General features: G+C 39.7%; 1 protein-coding gene across 2 annotated transcripts in view; it reads left to right on the top strand.

Moving 5' to 3' along the window:
• ptgfrnb (prostaglandin F2 receptor inhibitor b) overlaps nucleotides 1–20,474 on the top strand; it is a 63,311-nt gene that overhangs the window by 11,287 nt on the left and 31,550 nt on the right. For both annotated transcript variants that reach the window (XM_062414409.1, XM_062414408.1), the window contains exons 4-5: nucleotides 3,806–4,213; nucleotides 7,711–8,139. In XM_062414409.1, the coding sequence (XP_062270393.1) occupies nucleotides 3,806–4,213; nucleotides 7,711–8,139 (837 nt within the window). The remainder of the gene's footprint in view (nucleotides 1–3,805; nucleotides 4,214–7,710; nucleotides 8,140–20,474) is intronic.

Below are 20,474 nucleotides of genomic sequence, written 5' to 3'. Positions count from 1 at the left end.
TGCAATCAGCTCAAGCCGAATTCAAGATCGTTTTTTTTTTCTTATTATCATGATGTCTTCTTCATTTTTTCCTGCTCATCCATGGTTACAGTGCAAACAGGAACTGTTAGTAGCTAATGCAGCATGACCTTTCAAGATGCAACATTAGCCAAAATGTAAAGCCTAAAGAAAACTGCATACTAATGACCGTTTTGTTAAATATTTTTGATTAGTTTTTATAGAAAATAGAGATAAGTTCCTTCTTTAGTTTTTGGTTCCTGCCCCTAGCTATAAAATTCAGCTACAGTGACGCTATCGTATCCAAATAGAGGGAACTTTAGCTTTGTTTGGCACAGTTTGGCGTATTCATTTTTGTCTGGGCCAGAAGAGATTGGCTCCCTGACGCCATGTACAGTCTTTGTGTTGGAACATTCCAATTTTTCATCCCTGTTGTTTAGCAGGGTGAAGGGAACTGCATTCCAAACTGTTTTTTTTATGCCAAATAGAAGTGAGAAAAAGAAAATCAACAGGAGTGAGACATTTTAGTTTTTCATTCAGCAGTATCCATACATTTTTTGATATTACTAAGTGCTCAGATGGTCCACTCAACATGGTTCAGATCATCCTGGAACACTGACTATATTCTCTATATCATCATACCATGATAACTGTGCTGTGTTGAATAAAAACTGAGCTGGAACATGTACAGTAATTGCGTTTATATCATACCTGCTAAGACACGTGGTGACTATGCCAAAAACCTGAAAGATGAACAAACAGGTTGGTGTAGCACCTCCGACAGTGTGACTGAGCCAACTGTGAGAACCATCCCTCACTGGTGTTTCTTTCCTTTATAATCTTGGAACACACTGCAGGATCTTTTCTGTCTCCACACCTTGCGCCTTCTTCTGAGCCACAGCCAGGAACTTCCATTTTTCTGCTTCCTCGGCCAGATTTTTCAAGGCCTCCCTCATTTTCGTGCCCCTGACTTTTCTGTTGGAAAACGGAGCTGCTGGTTTCAATCAACCCTCAGATGATAAAAGGAGCCAATGTTGAGAGAAAGTGCTGGTAAACATGGATGAAGTGGGGATTAATTATGTGTTATTTCCTAAAGAATTTCAGCAAGTTTCCAACTAAATGTGACCTGGGGGCTCACAGGTCACATTCCACCGCTGCTATAAAACCAGGCGGGTCAAAGTTTAGTTTAGTTTAGTTTAGAAGTCAAGATGTTTTGAGATCTCCCAGTCAGTCCATGTAAAGATATCATGACTGTCAGACTGCTTATTCTCTTGTTGATGTTGATTTATTTGCTGCTGATTTATTCATGGGGAAATCACATCTTAATAATTAAAGATGCTTGTGTATATGAACGGATGTTTCGCCGTCAGCTCATCAGACAAACCACTCTGATGAAGATGCTGCTGCGTGCATCAAACATTAGCCATTTTCCTTTGAACAACACTTCTGAGCAGCCTGGACACAATTATCCAGGCTTTTTTTTTCCCTTCTCCGTTGTATTTATCACCTGAAAGCTGAGATGAACAGTGCTTTCTTTCTAAACGCCTAAATGTCCCGCGTTCCCCACAGGACATGAATGTGGCATTAATGTAATTCCCATACTGCACAGCTACGTACTGTCCTCATTCCCAACCATCTGTCGCTTCTTGGATTCATCTGTAAAACCACTAGAGTTGGCTTCCAAAAAGGATTAATCACCTTTTTTATGTAAAGCATTTTTGGAAGAAACTACAACTGAGCATTGAGCTGCGATAGCTTTTTAAAAAGTTAATTTTGTATTTATTTTGTCATGTCAGTGTAGTGCCCGTGCCCTTCCTTATAATTTCATATGCAAATCACCAAAACAAGTCATCAATTATGATCAAACTGAGCCTGTAATTTGAGTTTACCAGTCACTTTGAGCCTGCCTCTCAGTTTTTGTTATTAACCCCCCGTGTCTTCACTGCCGACACGCAGTTCATCAAAGCGTCTAATGTCTTTTTTCCTTTACTTTCTCTGTTGTGTTGAGGTGCATGTACAGTAAGGCTTTTGTTGTTGTGAATGCATTGGAAAGCAAAGTCTCAGCAGGATATCAAGCTGTGACGACTTCTCCAATTTTTTAAATTTCCTGTCGCAGAGTGACTCATGAGCCTTTCTTTTATGAGACATAAGAAGAAGAAGAAGCAAAACAGTGGTTAAAAAAAACAAAGCTGCACTGTTAACACCTGCTCAAACTCTTTATAAATGTCACATTTCGCAGCCAAATGGTTTTAAGCGAGTCAAGAATTGAAATCAAGCGTTATCATCAGAGCAAAACGAGCCCAGAGTAAACGAGTGGGAGTTGTTGTGCGAGAGCGAAAGAGAGTTCAGTGTGTTACTTGAGCGGCAACGTCATTAACCTTTCTTATCGCTCCTCTGGGGTGTGTTTCATATACTCACACACCCAATCGCAGCTTTAACTGGAGCTGTTTATGTGTTAATCCAGCTCTCACTGACCTTGATATGGGAACTTCTTTGTTGACGTACATGAATTTCTTAAAGTTTATCTTAACCTTAATCCTACCTTTTTAAACTTAATTTGAGTGTGACATAATGAGTCACAACTCATGGTTTAGTCGCTCCACCCTTAAAGAACAACAAATGGCTGCAACCAGTGTTTGAATCCTCACTGTTCAGCCTTCATTTGGAGTCAGACTTATGATAATTCCAAGTGGAAGTCTAGTAGTGTTTTAAACATCTAAACTCCTTTTGAGGATATTTTTTGTTTTTATGTGCCCTCACTTCCATTTTAACAGGTCTGTTTTTTTTTTTTTTAAATAAGAAGTCTTTCTCAGGCTCATTCATCTCCTAAATGTATACAGAGTTTTCCCCCTGCTCAACATCAAAGTACCGAGGGGTGGCAGATTGGAGGGGAGAGGGGGGGAACGGCACAGGAGAAGTCATTGCTTATCTCGATTATGTCATTATGTCATTGTTTTTTTTTCTTCTTTTTTAACACATTTTGCCACAAAAATAAGCTTCGGTTAAAACTGAACAGTGCAGTAAACAAGATCCTGCTGCCTCCGTTCACAATATGCCTCCAGTAGACACTTGAGAAAAATGCAGAGAAAAGGCAAAAACCCTGCTGATTCTTCCTGCTGAATATTACTGCACCACTAATAGAACAGGAAAGAGTGAAACTACAGCATACCAATACATTTATATTTTAAAGAATGAATGAACATGAGGTTTTATGGTTGCTAAAGTACAAAACATACCTACATACCTCTTGATAAATGTCCAAAAGTAAGTTATATGAGACTAGTGACCTAACTAACTTGTGCTAGACTACTCGACTGTCACTCAACCCTTTCTGCAGTTGCTTCGTGGCAAAAGCCGTCAATTCTCATCACTAATCACTGGAAGCCTTTTGACTGTGAATCTGCTTCTGCAGACTACTCGCAAAGAAAGCAAACGTCAGGCATATTTTTCTACAAAGTACACAGACGCATCAAGCAGAAAGAAATGAAATAGTCCCTTTCCCATACTGTGCCTGCACACTCCATCAGCTCATTTTCCACCAACTGCAGGTCTCCCTCATGCAAATTAATTTCAGTAAAGGCAATAATTTAGGGCTGCAGTGATTATTTTCATTATCATTATGTTAGAAATGGTTCAATTTTAAACTATCAAATGTCTACAAGCCATAGCTATTCAATTTTTTATCACACACAACTAAAGAAACCTGAAAATATTCACATCTGAGAAGCTGGGATCAGAGAGAGATGAATTGATAAAATAAGAATAGGATAAAATTCTAAAATGTTTTTTTTGTCTCTTTTCTTGTCAGTCATCCCCAACACCCTCAAGGTCTCCCCGCAGACCCCGCCCTCAGTCATCCCAGAGGGAAGTGACATCACGCTCTCCTGCAACGTCACCCGGGAACTCACCCAGCCCACCTACCTGTCTGTCACCTGGTCTCTGAAGAAGGGAGGAACATCTGAGGAGATCCTGACTTTTGGTCCTCAGGGAGGCGTGGTTACTGGGCAGAAATACACCCGGCGCTACACTGACGGAGGCATCCGATTGGTTCCCGGGAAGAACGGAGTGTTTGAGTTGGTGATTTCCAGAGTGACGACATCTGATGAAGGAATTTATGAATGCAACGGAACAGAGTGGACACATGAAAAGGGAGGAAAATGGATAAAAATCGTGGAAAGTAAAAGAGAGATGGGGACAGTTGCTGTTACTCCTACAGGTAAGGCAGAGTGAGAGTGACCTACATTATAATAAACACAGGTTAGGTTATAAGACTAATGGTTTAAAATGATGAGGCAGTAAGACTCCTGTACCTTTCTCTTCTGACACTATTTTTCTCCCATAAGTCAGCCTTGTAGTTGTACTGTAGAGTCATACATTTTATGGCTCTATTTGCCAAGCAGAATTGTGTGCTTGCAGTTCATTAAAGCTGGTTGCTGCAGTGTTTACCCTGGAGATTCAACAGGGAGGACGATGTCGGCAAAGTCATTTTATTGGATTTCTTTTCATGGCTTGGGTTCTTCATGAAAAGGAGGAGTCATTTTTTTTACTGCAGGTAGTTAAAGTTGGAACAAAATGCTCACAGAAGCTAAGCCTCTGTGTAGTGGCCTTACGTTTTTTGTTTGTTTGTATGCAGTTTGTAAGGCAATTTCTTATCATTTATATCAATGCTTTTTTTTGTCCACAAGAAATTGGATCATCTTTGTGTGCTGTTTTGGTAATTTAGGAAATACTATGTTTGCTTGATTAACGTGTACTAGTAGTAGTAGTAGTAATGGCACTATTAGTAGTAGCATTGATTGTATTAGTAACACTAGTAGTGGTGTTACTAATATTAGTAGTAGTAACACTAACAGTAGCAGTAGATAACGCAGTGCATGGCACCAGTAGTAGTAGTAGTAGTAGTAGTAGTAGTAGTAATACTGATATTAGCAGTAAAATTAGCAGTGGCACTAGTATTGGTATTAATAGTAGTAGTAACACTAGTAGTAGCATTAGCAGTAGCACTAGTAGTAGCAGTAGCACTAGTAGTAGCATTAGCAGTAGCGCTAGTAGTAGCAGTAGCAGTAGCACTAGTAGTAGCATTAGCAGTAGCGCTAGCAGTAGCAGTGGCACTAGTATTGGTATTAAAAGGAGTAGTAGCATTAGCAGTAGCGCTAGTAGTAGCAGTAGACGAAGCAGTGGCACTAGTAGTAGTATTAATAGTAGTAGTAAGTTACCACTACTATTAGTGCTGCTACTAGTAACACTAGTAGTAGTATTAGCATTAGTAGTATTAGCAGCAGCAGTTGCAGTAGTTGTAAAAGTAGTTGTGGCATCAGTAGTATTATTAATAGTTATAGTAGTAGTATTAACACTAGTAGTAGAAGTAATAGTAATGATTATATCCTTTCTTTAATAAATCTTATTTCAGAATCTAGTTTTACAAAGTGCTTCACAGACATAAAAACAAAGAATATAATAGTAGAATTAAGATAAATACAAAGAATACAGAAGAATAAAAACAAATAAAAAGCTTGGTGATATTTGTAGGTGCTGCTGATTGGGTGTCCAGCTTTAGCTCCATGCATAAGCCCTTTTCTTGGCTGTGAAAGAGATGGTAGCAGGTGATAAATCCAGGCTTCAGAAACCTGAGGGTCATCTACTATACGGACCAGGTGATCGATCCTGTGCAATGTAAACTTGGCACACGATTAGCAGGACTGTAATTACGGCTAAAGTAGTAGTAAGAGTTTTGGGATAATTTCCCTGCAGGGAGCAATAGATAATCCTCAAATCTCTGTCTTGATAAAAGAGGTTACTGTGTGTTTGAAGTTTTCTTTGCCGCTGAGTTGGATGTCTGGAGAGATTGGATGAAAATAATAGATAAGAAGAAAGGATAGAGGGACGAAGGGGAGGGACGTGGGAGAGTTTTGTCTCTGTTGTGTGGCTGCCTTTATTTTAATGGCATCCTCTCTTCTGTGAGACTTTTCTTCTCTCTGCCTCGCTCTGTCCCAGGAGGCGGGTGACCCTCACTCTGTCTTTCTGTCTTATTTTGTCCTTAAAGAGGCCCCAACACACACACACACACACACACACACACACACACACACACACACACACACACACACACACACACACACACACACACACACACACACACACACACAATCTCTCTCTCACTCTCTGTCTCTCTCTAACTCATTCATTGTGGTTGCTGTGGTCACCATATCTTATATCTTTCTGGGTTACCATATCCTCTTAAGTGCTGGAAAACACCCAGCAGTTTATAATGAAACCAGAGATGAGTGGCACACACACACACACACACACATCGGTCTCGGCCTCGGTCTCGGTCTCAGGTCCATTGTGTCCCAGTCAGTTCATATTGACTTACTGACTTGAGTAAAGAGGATGAGAAAAGTCAAACAGAGCATGCTTTGTGTCTTTTGTCCTTCTCCAGACACCATACAGAGACTCGTCTTCACATACTGCTGTTTAGGTTGTTACCGGAGACCGTTTATCCAACCTTTGGTTTGAAGATACCAACTAAAAAAACTGTTTTTTAATTTGCTTTTTATTATGCTCTTCTTTAACATCACCACTGAAAAATGACTCTGGGAAAGCAGAAGTACACCCGTGCATTCCTCTGAATCTGACATTTACACATCAGTATTTACATTGTCTTTTAAGGTCCTGTTTGCTGTATCCAATGAGTAGAAATCAGTGGAAGTACAGTAACTTTTTTACTCACTGTAAGATCCTGTATTAGTCACCACTATGACAGCAGTTTCCAGTAGGGCTGCAATGATTGTTTTCATTATCCAGTAACCAGCCGATTACTTTCTTGAGTAAACGATGAGTAACGTCATCATTTCTTAGAGCTCATAATGACGTCTTGTTTTATCTCATCAAGTTCTATCACAGGATACACTGATCGACTAATAGTTGAAGCTTTAGTGACACATGCATGTTCAAATGTGTATGCATTAGTGCTGCAACTAAGGATAACTTTCCTTTTCCAGCAGAGATTAATTATGTCATTAACTCTTTGGATCTGATTGATGCCACTGAAGTCAAAAATCCTACTCCTCCTTCTGAGAGTTGAAGCTAATCTGAAGCAGGAGCATGACTGGCAGTTTCTCTGATGCCTTGCAGAGAAGCAAAGATCAGTTACAAAGTACCGTTATGTAATTGGCCCTCTGTGATGAGCATAGTTTTGTTTCATTAACTCAATTATTAGAGCAGTTATTCACATAATGTATATACACCCTAATATATGCCATACAAAGGCCTTGACACTGTGACAATGTATGGCAATGATGTCACAATGTGAGTGTTGCAATGACCTGCGTTTAAACAACAACCAATCAGAATACACTGATGAGCTGGCATAATGCTTCTGGTAAAACACATATTCATCTTTAACCCACATTGGAAAACTGGCATTCCCACATTTTCCTGTTTTCCCCTCACCAGAACAATCTCCTCCTGCTCTTCTGAGGTTTTTCGATGCATCAGAGTTACGGGTCTACACTTTGGCCAAAGCTTTTTTTAATTGTTTTGCTACATGGGAGTGACACAGATTGAGTTAGTAAGCAGTGACTGTGCACCTTGCCTGTAAATAAAAAGGGTGAAAAGGAAGCTCAAACATCTCTTGTCAAAGGGTCACTAATGTTTTTTAAAGATTTTAAATGTTAAAATCATCATGTCTAACGCTCTCTCTGTCCTCTTAAGGTCAGTCCCTCAGCGTGACGTCTTCATCCGCCTCCTCTCCCTCCTCCACGTCTATGCTTCTTTCCCCCGGGGACACGCTGACCCTCCTCTGCTCCGTGGCCGTCGACAACCTGCCCTCCCTCGCCCTGGAAGTGACCTGGCTAGCCGACGGGCGCGACATCATCACCATGGAACGCAGCGGGGTGGTGATCTCCAACACGTCCTCGAGCGGAACGCCGGCGAAGCGGGGGGAGGCGAGCCTGGAGCGAACGGGAGCCGAGACGTACAGGCTGGCGGTGAGGGGAGTGAGCGGGGAGGACGAAGGGGCGTACGCGTGCCGTATCCGAGCCTTCGTCGAGAAGGGAGGAAGGAGCGCGGGAGGAGGAGGGAGGTGGCACATGGCAGCTGAGAAGATGTCCAGCCCTGTGACGGTGAAGGTGTCGCAGATCAGTGAGTACAACAACAGCATGTTTTATATTTCTGTGTGTCTCATTTTAACATCAGATAAGTGGGACATTAAGACTTACGTATAGAAAATAATCTAATATTACAATATGTAAAATTAGATCAGATTAAACACTCTTTAGTATCTTTTTTTTTTTGGTCTGACTGCCTTCTTTTTCACGACATTTGACACTGTCTGTCACAGGGTCAGAAATGCTTTGGGGCACGAAAAGAGAAACCATTATGCAGCAAATAAAGCCTTACTGTTGTCATGTGCAGTATGAATGTGATTGCACAGTGATATGAATTCAAAAAAGCCTCTTTCTTCTTTGGATAGAGGTGCATCAAATGTCACCCTGATACAAAACCAAACATTGTCTGGATTATCATCATCATCGCTGGATCCTGTTTTCATTGACTGAAATGCACAAAAAATGCCTCTAAATAGTGTTTGGGTTTCTATGGCTTTAACAGCTTTTAATGCTTCATTGTATAAGAAATAACGTTTAATGGGTCTAACGTTATTCGATTATATGCTGACTGGGGTTTGGAAGTGGTCATCTTGGACTGTACTGTACTGAGAGTTTTTTGGCTATGTTTATGAGCATCTATCAAAGGCCAGATGTAAAGAACAGCGTGCATGTGTTTCTGTATGCTTTCATTAGTTGTTAAAGTGTAAATGTGCTGCCGTGCCACAGATGAATCTGGAGTCACAAGGGGAAACTCTTTAGTCCTCATAGTCAGCCTTTCGACTCCTGCTGCGAAGATGATTGATTAGTCATGCCTGTCCTGCTCTCTGCTACCTCTGGGTATGCTGTTACTGTGTGTGTGTGTGTGTGTGTGTGTGTGTGTGTGTGTGTGTGTGTGTGTGTGTGTGTGTGTGTGTGTGTGTGTGTGTGTGTGTGTGTGTGTGTGTGTGTGTGTGTGTGTGTGTGTGTGTGTGTGTGTGTGTGTGTGTGTGTGTGTGTGTGTGTGTGTGTGTGTGTGTGTGTGTGTGTGTCCTGATCCTGCCTCTAAAGAGCAATGATGTCAAACATAGTCGACACAGCAATCAATTACTGGCATGGTGGGTGGTCTCTTTGTTTGTCTGTCTGTCTTTTCTTCTATTTCCCTCCATCGTTCAGCGTGTTTTTGAACTTTTTGCATCATGTTGACTGCAGTTGGCTTGCAAAGTGATGTGTTGGATATGCATTTCGATATGGAATTAGCTTCTCTGTTTCCTCCGAAGCGAACAAAAAGTGGGTTAGGGTTAGATCATTCATGCCTTCATTTTTAATGCTCTGGTTCATTTGGACTCATAAGAGGGATGTTCCAGTCTTATCTTAATCACATTAAATGGCTTAATGTGATTACAATCAGCTGATCCAATACACTCACCATTTCTGTTCTTGAATATTTTTTACTGAAAGCTCCCAGATCAACTTTTTCTTCATGTCTGTTGATTGCAAATTTAGCTTCACAGCTTCAATAAACCACAAAATGCTATTCAAGGAGGGGTGTAACAATATGTTTACATACTGAATCTTTTAGAATGTGACTTTCTTTCATTAGATCTACCCTATAAACCAAAAAACTGCAGCTGAATTATCCTTATTAATCTACAGCTAGTAGTCCATTAGCTTAGCTTAACATACAGACTTGAAACTGCCTTAAGGTTATACAATCTGCCCACCAGCACCTTTCATTTGCTTAACCTGTATTAAAGCAGAAGGGTAAAAATGTCAGATTGTGGTTTTATGGTGAGTTTATGGGCTGAAACTTTAGTGTGCAGGTGTGTAACCAATCTTCCATAATAACATCTTTATTTGTGCAGGTTTATATTCTTATTGACCGTATACTTAACATTTAATCGTTGCTGTTTTTATAGTAAGAATTAAAGCCAATGAGCCACAATTTAATGCTTGTTTTTTAACATAAATGACAAAAATATCACCTTCTGCATTTCTTTTGTTTACCGAAAACCTACCGAGCCTCGACTCTAAAACTCAACCACATCTTTTATGTAGCGTTACACCCTTTTTATTCAAGACTCATGTCAGTTTTGACAGAAAGAAACGCTGACGGTGTTAGTGGCAGAGACGAGCAGATTGAAGGAGCCAGCTGCTGTTTTGCCATAGCAGTTAGATTTCTGACAAACTCCCAATTCCCATATCTTAATGAACGGAATACCCTTTTAATGAATAAATAAATACTTGTTACATAATTGCTTTCAGTTCAGCTACAGCACTATATTTAATGCTTTTGGGAATTCCCGAGAAGTGTTTTTGGCAGATTGACTTGCTGAAAGTTTACTGTGAGCTCAAAGAGACGTTTTATTTCAGGGAATTGGCAATTAGTCGTCTTTGTCCCACTCTTTTTCTCTTTTTGGGTAAACCCTTGTATGCACAGAATAAAAGAACTAATGATATTTATGGAGTCCACTTAGCTTTGCTGCTTTTTGGCCATAATATTGTTAACTCTGATCAAACGCTCCTCACAGTGCTTCATTCCCTGCATGGAGTTTAGAAATAATGGATGCCATATAATACTGATGTCAAAGGGAAATTAGATAAACCCGTGAATCCAGCACATTGGAACAGATTTATTATAAATGATAAAGCATTTAGTTTTATTTGACAGGGCAGATTTCTTCACCCCTTTTTCTCTTTCTAGGGTTTGATTGTTTGGGTCAATAAGCAATTTGTCATTTTAAAGCTGCTGACAGTTTTTATTGTCAACATGCAGTCGAAAAACACAACAAGTCTGTGAGAAATCAGAATTTACATCATCATGAGACACTTAAGCTCTCCACTGAAGTCACACTAATAAAATGAAAGCATACTGTAGAGACTAAACACACCCATTCACTGGCAGGGGAAACATTAAAATGATTTAACAAATATGCTGATCAAGTTAAGTACAAATTTATTATATTACAGAATAAAAATGATTCAAATGTCATTGCAGCCTTTGCGGACTATATTTGACATCTGTGGTGAGGAGGGACCCTCATGAAATCAAAAAGGACCACATAATTACTGATGTCTGGTATTGATTGTTATTGATTCTGTGTTTTTGTTGCTTTGGTTTTCACTTCCTCGCTTGCTTTTTTTCTCTATTGTTGTTGCTCTGACTTCCCTGTCCTGTGGCCAGCAGCTTCCTCTCCATTTAACTTCAAAATACTTCAAAATATTTCAGACATTTTTGGAATTGTTTTGTTAATGTTTACTGCAGTCAGAGAGGCTTTAAGTACTCGGGGAAACCCAGAATCAGTGCTTACAAGTGGAGGATTGGCAGATTAAATTGTGTTTGTTATGCTTGGAGTGAGAGCACAAGCCTTTCTTTATCCAACACTGTTTGACATGTCACAGTAGGAAAAGCGCAGGTGTTAATTAACGATGGCTGAATTCCATTTAGCTACCTCAGTTCCAGGTTCCTGGTCATGCATGCCCTATTTTAAATGTCTGTTGCAAAAAAAAAGACGTATTTGCATGAATGGCAAATGACCACTCATTACAGAGAGTGTATGTCATATATGACTGTAGCAGTATAAGGCATTATTTGCATTATAAATGGAGCTTTCTCTAGTTTGGCCAGAGTAGCATGTGCATGTACAGAGTGAATATGCAATAATGCACTACTTTTTTTTTTTTTTTGGCTGTATTTAGTATAAAGCAACATTTTGCATTTTTACAACAGTGTCAAAAAAAGTTTTACCTGCAAGAGCATCCTGTTTCAACTAGCCTTCATTGCATGTGACATCTTTACATACAGATTTTTTTTCAAGGACTTTTCTTAAATAGCAGCATACATTGGAATCATGGGAAGTGTAGTTGTTGTATTTCCACCTGACAGTACAGGAGATCTGCAGAACTGATACTAGCTTTTAATTTGAGCATTTCTTTAACCAGGGTAGTTTCGAAAGAGAACAATGCTGTTTTTTTCACATGAGAAACATGCTGACATGCACATTTGTAAAAAACAAAAAACAAAAAAAAAAACAGATGCTCACATTGGCTAACTTGTTTTTAGCCAAAGATTAGACCAAAATATTTTATTGAAACTGACATTAGTCAGTCTCAGAGGATGGTGCATAGTGTGAGTGCTGGTTGAAATACATCCTGTATGTCAGCTAGAGCCTTTAGTTAAAATAACAGCCATCTTTTCTAGATACACACACAATTTCCAGAAGCCTTCAGGACCCATGTTACATTTACAAATATCAACCAGGCTTTGTGGACACACACACACACACACACACACACACACACACACACACACACACACACACACACACACACACACACACACACACACACACACACACACACCACAGCGAGTTCGTGAGGGGCTACAGCTGAAATATCAAGGAATGATCAAGAGGATTTCATCAATCTCTGCTCTGTGTGTGTTTACATGGATGATAGTGTGCACATGTTATCTACATACTTATATATAAGTGTGTGTGTGTGTGTGTGTGTGTATCTGCAGGGCATTTTACAAATGTGTGGGTGTGTGTGTGAGTTGTTGAAGGGCTTCTCCAGAGAGTAAATGCTACACACACATACATGCTTCAAACGCTGTCTTTATCTGTGTATGTATGTGTGTGTGTGTGTGTGTGTGTCCCACATACTGAGGGTATGAGGCTGTTCTAACTGGTGGAACTCTTACATTTTGGCCTGAGGGTACACATTCCTTCATACTGCGTCTGCTCACACACACACACACACACACACACACACACACACACACACACACACACACACGCATGCACACACCATGAAAGCAAGATTTCTAATTGACTATAGTGCATATTTTTCATCCTTGTTCTTCTTGAGCTTAAACTAAACTGTGTGTGTGTGTTTGTGCATGTGTGTCGTCAACCAGTCAGTTCCTATTCTATTGATGTCCAGCCTTGAGCTTGACCGCTCTTCCCACGATGCTTTACTATAAGCACAGCCGACCAGGAAGCACAAAAACAGTTGGAGAACTTGTTTAGGGGCCCCCCACAGCAGGAACATCACACACACTCACACACACTCTTAAACAGGGTGTAATTCCTCTCACCCTTGGCTACACTTCCCCTGTGTGCCTGTTGTTGTGTTAGCTGGGATTGTTGTCGATGGAGCCACTTTACTCAAGAAAGGGACACTTGTGTTTCATGTATTTCAAAGTGTATCAGAATATTACTGAATATATGAATATTTATATTTTAATATTGTGTAGCCAATGCTCTTTGCTCATATTTACTTAGTATACCAACCAACTATTAATGAGAGATCTTAAAAACAGACATTTGTACTTGTTAAAGGTTTGTGTTCGCTAACATTTTACCATCTTGTCTTGTCTACCAATTTGTACTCTACTCGTATTAAACATGAAGGAAAAAAGTCCTGTACTACTTTTCCACAGAAATATGCATGTTATGGGTTAGGAATGTGTTCTGTACTCAGCAGAGGCAGGCTGTTGTCAGACGGCTGAATTGTACCATCAGTATCTGCAGCGATATGGTTGTGACAGTCTGTATCTCTTATATCCTAATAGTGATTCCAGTGTAAGGTTATGTTTTATAGCTACAACTTACAGATGTCGCCTAAAGGCCTCACATGCAAGCTATCGGTAGATGCAACAATTTACAGATGTCCCTTAAAAGCCATATGCAATCTCTTGGTAGATGCTACAATTTACCAATGTCCTTTAAACGCCTCACATGCAGACTATCAGTGGACGGCTGTGCACAGAGAAGCTTCTAGTCTAGATTTTATCTATCAGGGCGGGTCTTAATCTACCTAGGCGGGGTGTCAAAGTACAGCCTATGTATGGGAAATGCTGCTGATTCCCAAAGTTATTAGGAACATTTTTTCCGTGTTTTTCATTTTTAACCAAGGGTTGGACGAAGGTGCAAATTTGAGTCATATTACAAGTGTGTGTTTATCCCAGGTATCTGTATCATATAAAAGGAAGCTGATGGCCGTCTGTATTATGAATTTGTCTTGTGTATAATTTAACTTGAGCCTTCTGCTGCTGCTTCTTTTCATCGTGTTTTCCATCTGTAGTCCCCGCTGTTACCAGACTTCATCAGAAAATGGAGAAATTACAAATATTCAGCGAACATTTTGTCATAAGAAGTAACATTTGCATTAATCATAAAATGTTTGTGTCACTAGAGGAATCACACTACAATCATGGACTGACTGAGGTCAGTGTCCTCAGTGATCTTAGATAATACTGGAAATGATCTCGATGAGATTCAACATTTCCATGTCTGAGATCATTTTGGTGGGAAAACAAAGATTGTTAATGAACAGTTGAATCTGGTTTCTCTGCAGCCGGCCTGGCCTCATGCTGCAAATTCAGTGATATGAGCAGAGCTCTGTACAGTTCAGCTGCTCCTCCACACTGAGAGGTCACACCCCCCACTCCTCTGGAAGGGCTCCAGCATGACTGATATGAAACCCCGAGTTCTCAGTGCAGACACCCTGGAGGGAGGGTCTCTACTGGTCAGGTGGAGCTGGAGGAAACTGCTGGAGAGAAGGATATAGAGCAGCATGATTTGGTCTTCATACAGCCTCACATTAAAGCTGCATTAGTCAATAGTTTTTTCATAAACAATGGATCTCATAAAGGGTGACAGATGTTGCACTAACAGATAATTATGCTGCTCCCCTAAGCTCCAAAGAGCTTTTTAGCCTCTTTTAGCTCCTTTCCATCCTGCAAATTTGACTCCTATCAACCTCGTTTCCAGCAGCAGCAGCAGAAGCTGCAGGCATTAATATGCTTACTGCACACCAAACAGCAAACATGCAAAGTAAGCAACTAGCCTATGGTAATGCTAGTAATTAACATTTTAATCTTTTGTAAGTTTTGCTTAAACAAGACATATCATGCTTTTTGTGATTATCTGTTATTTTTTGTTATTTTTGATGTTAAATGTCAGTGTTAAACATGGTCAAAGGGCTGCATAAAGAGCCACACACACTAAGATAAATCATTTTAGAAACTGTAAATAATGCAAATATATTCCAGCAGAGCTCCGGAATATTAATATAGACCTGGTAATGTGCATGATGCTGTATGCCCCCTTTAAAATTCAGTTTGGAACAAGACACCTGGTGACTGTAGAAGCCAAGCAGCTTGACCAAACCCTGCTTTTTAGAAAAATCTTCACTGTGTTCAAGGATATTATGTACATAGAGTGTGTGGGACAAGCATGTAATCATTCTCGGCGTTAGGTCGGTGTTAACTGTAAAGTATTTTACGCAGGATTGACTGGTTAAAAACCACAAATTATTCTTCCCCAAAGAAACCGTTTTAAGATGCTTCCAGCAGCTCTCAGCCAGTTTTCCTAAACTCACAAAAACCCATCCTTCAGAAATTTAAAGCAGCTAAATTAAGGAGGTGGTGCAGAGCCACAGGCTGTGTGAAGCCTCGGTTTGTGGTTTGATGATGTTTAGTATCTACTGTACACTGTTCAGTGCGAGAACCTCCACCTTCATTCCCGCTTACCAGTGTGATTGGTTTGTGTGGAATAAATGTTGGCATGATTTTTCAAGATGCTTCCTCATCTATTATTTGATGAGTATTCATTATTTAGCCTTTGTATGTCTTACAGTATGCTTAGACAGATGTGGCTCATTTCTCACTTTGAACATCTGCCTAACATGTAGCATGAACGATATGATTTATAACACTGATTAATATTTCATTTTTAAATGTAAGTAATAAATACACCCCACCCCTCTCAATGGGATTACATACTTTTTTCTTTATTGCACTGTTACTGACGTCTGATAATAGATGTGTAGGGATGGTTGGCTGGCTCTGATATTTTTCCAATCAATCAATCATGTCTTTATTGTAATGATAATTATAACAGAAGCATGATATGAGTAGTACCAGATTACTGTAATCTGACTGCACTCACAGTAATCAGATTACATGTTGTTTCAGCTGTTACGTAGAGAGTACATCTGTTCAGTGTGTCAGCCTGTGCTTCCCCTCCATCCTGGGAATCACAGAGTGTTGACAGAAACAGGGAACAGCTCGAGTGGCTTATTCATATCTGGTTTTCCTATCACACTCACATACACTCACACATACCGCACAAACAGGCTTGCACACTCCGGTGTAACCAGAGCGTCTCACGTGCCTTGGGTTGTTTTGGCAAAATCCGACATTCTTCTGCTCCTGGAAACGGCTGACGCTGCTATGGTTGGGAGTTCAACTCCCTGCCCGGCTCATTGGCACGGTGGCTGCCAAGGTTAGTGGTTCACTTCCCTCTCCTCCGCTTGTTATCGCCGTATCATTAACATGGCAGGCAGCCCACCTGTAAATGAGCCGGTGCAGAAACCACTGACCAAACACGTTCCAGTGAAAGGCCGGCTTCACGCCTGCTGGACCCCTGCAGAAACACAAGCGCTGGAGGCTGCACTTCCTTTTTTACTGTTAGACGGGGCGAGTGTCTGTGTGTGTTCTGTGATGTGAGGACTATAGGTCACACGTCTTACATTTCAAACACTCCATAGGATGAGGATGTTTTGAGCATACATTTAAAGGCGTTATGAACTTTTTGTGTATGTGCGCTTCAGGACTGGATTAACCCGCTAACTTTTATTCAGGCTCAGAGACAAATGGTTTATGATTTATGTAAAAGCCATGTTTATTTGAAAAGCCGTAGTAGGCTCATAGTAGGCTCATGCAGAATACAATCTAATCACAATACTGCCTAATCACATTTGATACATCATCTACTGTTGTGAAATTGAGATGAGTAATCCAGAATAACTCAGAAGATCAAACTGCCAGTTAACAGTTAACCTGGTGCTTTTATGGCCCCTAAGCGACGGGGCCACAGGGTTAATCCAACATTGGTGGTTAGTAGTCTTTTGTTTTTTGTTTCTAAATTGAACAAGCAGCATATTTGCTAATTTTGTGCACTTTGAAAAGCAGAAAAATAATGAACGAGACATCATAACATATAAAACATACCATTTAGTAGCAAATGAATGTGTCCCGTCTGTATTAATGGCAACTAAGAGTGTCTAACTGAGAGTAGCTTCTTAAAATGACCACATAGTGTATGCAGTACGATGCAGATGAAAGCAGCTTGTTGTGTTATTGACATTGACCTATTTTTTCCTCCCTCTGCCTCCCCGAGCCACTCGCAGACACACTCTAATAGAGCCTTTCTTCTTCTTTTTTAAAGCTTGTTTTTGCACAATTTCTGCTCTGCTAAACTCTGCGGAGTGTCAGTAGTGGGGACATGTGACTGCGAGGTCAGAAGCATCAGTGGCTCTTAAATTTGGGATTTAGGTTTTTTTAATAATGACAGGAATCTACAGGATTTGGGATAGTGATATATTGTAATGCCACATTTTCAGGATATTTATTTAACATCTGTCATGTACGTGCTTGTTTATGTTTATGTCTCTAACTTTTTATTTATTTTGTCTGACTGATTCTCCAAAATTGCTAAATCTCTCATTTGAGAGGCTTTACCCAGCAACTGTTTTCTTAATGTATGACATAAATAATGTATTAACTACTAATTAATTTTCTTTCAACTAATCAATAAAGCTCTACACTGCTTGTTAATTGCCCAATGGCTGATTAACCAATAAAATGTAAGATTTAAGAATGTACTTAACTCTTTAAATAATACAAAAAAACCACTAAATTAGATTAAATCGCTAATTTCTATAGCTTTTAATGATTTTAAATATTCAAAACTTTTTGCTGTTGTGAATCACTAGACTAGTACTGTAGCTGTGTTTCATTTTTCTTTTCTTTTTAAAAAGACTAAAAGCCTCATTTGATTAAACTTTCAGGCTTTTTTTTATTGTTATGCTGGAATTTTAATAGTCTTGTAATAAATGTTCCACTCTGGGGGTAAAAAACTAAATTGTCAGATGTATTTATAGAAATTTGGCACAAAATATCAGTGGAAAAAAATTCAGTGTCACTGTTGGCTCGTCATACATGAACGTGTGTAACGCAGCGTGCTGTTTTACTGTAACTGAGCTCTTGAACTGGTGACGTGAGCCTGTGTTGCTCCACTAAAAAAGGCATCGTTTCAGTGTGAGAGAGACAGACGTACAGTGAGAGAGAGCCGTGCGTGGTTAATTGGCAGGGAAGCTTCTCACAATCCCATCCATCAAAGTGTGTGTGTGTGTGTGTGTGCGTGTCACAGCAGATGGTGACAGTGCATGAGTCGGTGTGTGTGTGTGTGTGTGACGTCCAGTTGACATCATGCAAACCCCCTCCTTTGCCAAACACACATACATGCGCACACAGAGTTGCATGGACTTAAATTCATAGTGTCTCTATTGTGACGTGTGTGTGTGGTTTGTGTTGCTGAGTACTTACTGTATATCTTAACATATATATCTGTGTGTGTGTATGAGTATGAGGGGGTATCTCACAGTTAGGCAGGTGGAAATCTGTGTGTGTGTGTTTCTTGTTCATCGACGCGTAAAGGTTCAATCTGGATGTCTGACTGAGAGGACCTGCCTCACCACCTACACACACACACACACACACACACACACACACACACACACACACACACACACTATTTAACACTGTGATACACACCTCATCTCACACAGTTAAACAGTGTTATTTCAGGCCTATTTCTGTGTCTGTCTCTATCACGCAGCTCTATTTAAGGACCAAACCACTTTAAAAAAAGGAGAGTTTTCACTTTGTAATTGTCTGGTGCTGCTGGATTGTTGTAAAGCGACAAAACCTGGCAATGACTGATGAATGTAACGCCCCGCTGGGATGGGATTCATTTCTCTTGAGGTAGCACAGTAACTCTAATTATGACATTATTATGTTTGAGTTGTTGTTCGATCTACAGGGCTCTGATTCATCTCTTATTCTATGTAATGCTGCTATTAGAAAGCAGAAAAGGGAATTATTAAATTGATTATGCGTCTGAAGGTCACCAATTTAATTCAAACAGGAGCCTTTTGCACCTGCTGTTCATAAATTCAAACGCAGCCTGGTTATAACGTCAGAGAAGTGGAGATTTAAATATTACTGAATTAAAACCAGTTACACCACACAAACTAGTTCTTGCATACAAATGAGTTGTCACTTTATATTTCCATCTACTAACTGCCAGGTGTTACATACATGGCGTTTATATAGCATCGACATATCTTACACGCAATCTGTCACTTTTCAATATCAAAGAATACTTAAGAAAATTAAAATTCAAGAAACCATTCAGTTTCATAGTGAGTATTTTTGAGACCTGGCTCAGCTCTGAGAAGGGTGTGGATTTGGAGTTGAATGGAGATGAATTGAATAGGGGAACAAAAAAGGAGGTGTGGGTCTGCATGTGGATAAAAGGCTCAATTATAAGGTAGTGGGAAAGCGTGACAACTGCTATTGATGATGTGCTGGAACGCATTACCATAGAAATCTGCATGGAAGGGAAAAAAAGAAAGATGTAATTGTTAGCTGTGTATATAGAGCACCTGGATCCAGTATTGAAATGCTGGATAGTTTAAGATAAATCAGAAAGTTATGTTCAAGGTGGGGATTTCAATGTTGACCTAAATCCTATGAAGGACATAATGACTGATGAGTTCATTGATGCTGTGTTTAGTGTGAGTCTATATCCGCTGATCAAAGCCTGGCAGGATAATATCACACTGTGCCACTCTAATGGACAATATATTCATGAATAACATGAGAAAGACAACATAGTGAGCAGGCTTCTAATGAATGATAGCAGTGACCATTTGCCAGTTTTTGTGATCTATGATGTGATTATGGAGAAAGAGAAGGATGCAAATAAAATTAAATACATGAGAGTGAGATGGGAAGAATCTATAAATGCATTTAGAAGTAATTTATTAACACAAAACTGGGGGGAAAATGATATTAACAAAGCCTGTGAAATGTAAATCATTATGTATAAAAAAAACTTTCCAATAAAACAATGCAGTAGGAAGCAAAATGATCCAGATAGTCTGTGGATCACAAAGGGATTACATAATGCCTGCAAAAAATAACCTATATAGAGAATTCGTAAAATATAAAACTATGGAGGCAGAATATAAATATAAAAGATACAAAAATAAGTGAACTAATATTATGAGGATATGCAAAAAGGAATATGGAGATGGAGTGTGGAGGCTGTTGAGGATTGCAGAACTAGAAATCCAAGCTCCGTTTTTTCTGAGAGCTTTAAAAGAAAAAGATAATTATCCACATTGTTAGAAAGTGTAAGAATAAAACATAATTGATATGACTTAATTCAAGCAAGTCACTGATGGATTCATAAATAACCATTTGTATAGATATAATACATTTAGATAATACATTTCTTGGGGTGGAAATCTGCTGGA

Source organism: Scomber scombrus, chromosome 24, assembly GCF_963691925.1.
Source record: "Scomber scombrus chromosome 24, fScoSco1.1, whole genome shotgun sequence".
Classification (NCBI taxonomy): Eukaryota; Metazoa; Chordata; class Actinopteri; order Scombriformes; family Scombridae; genus Scomber; species Scomber scombrus.
Note: the sequence above shows the minus strand (reverse complement) of the source record. Positions and strands in the feature narration are given on the sequence as shown.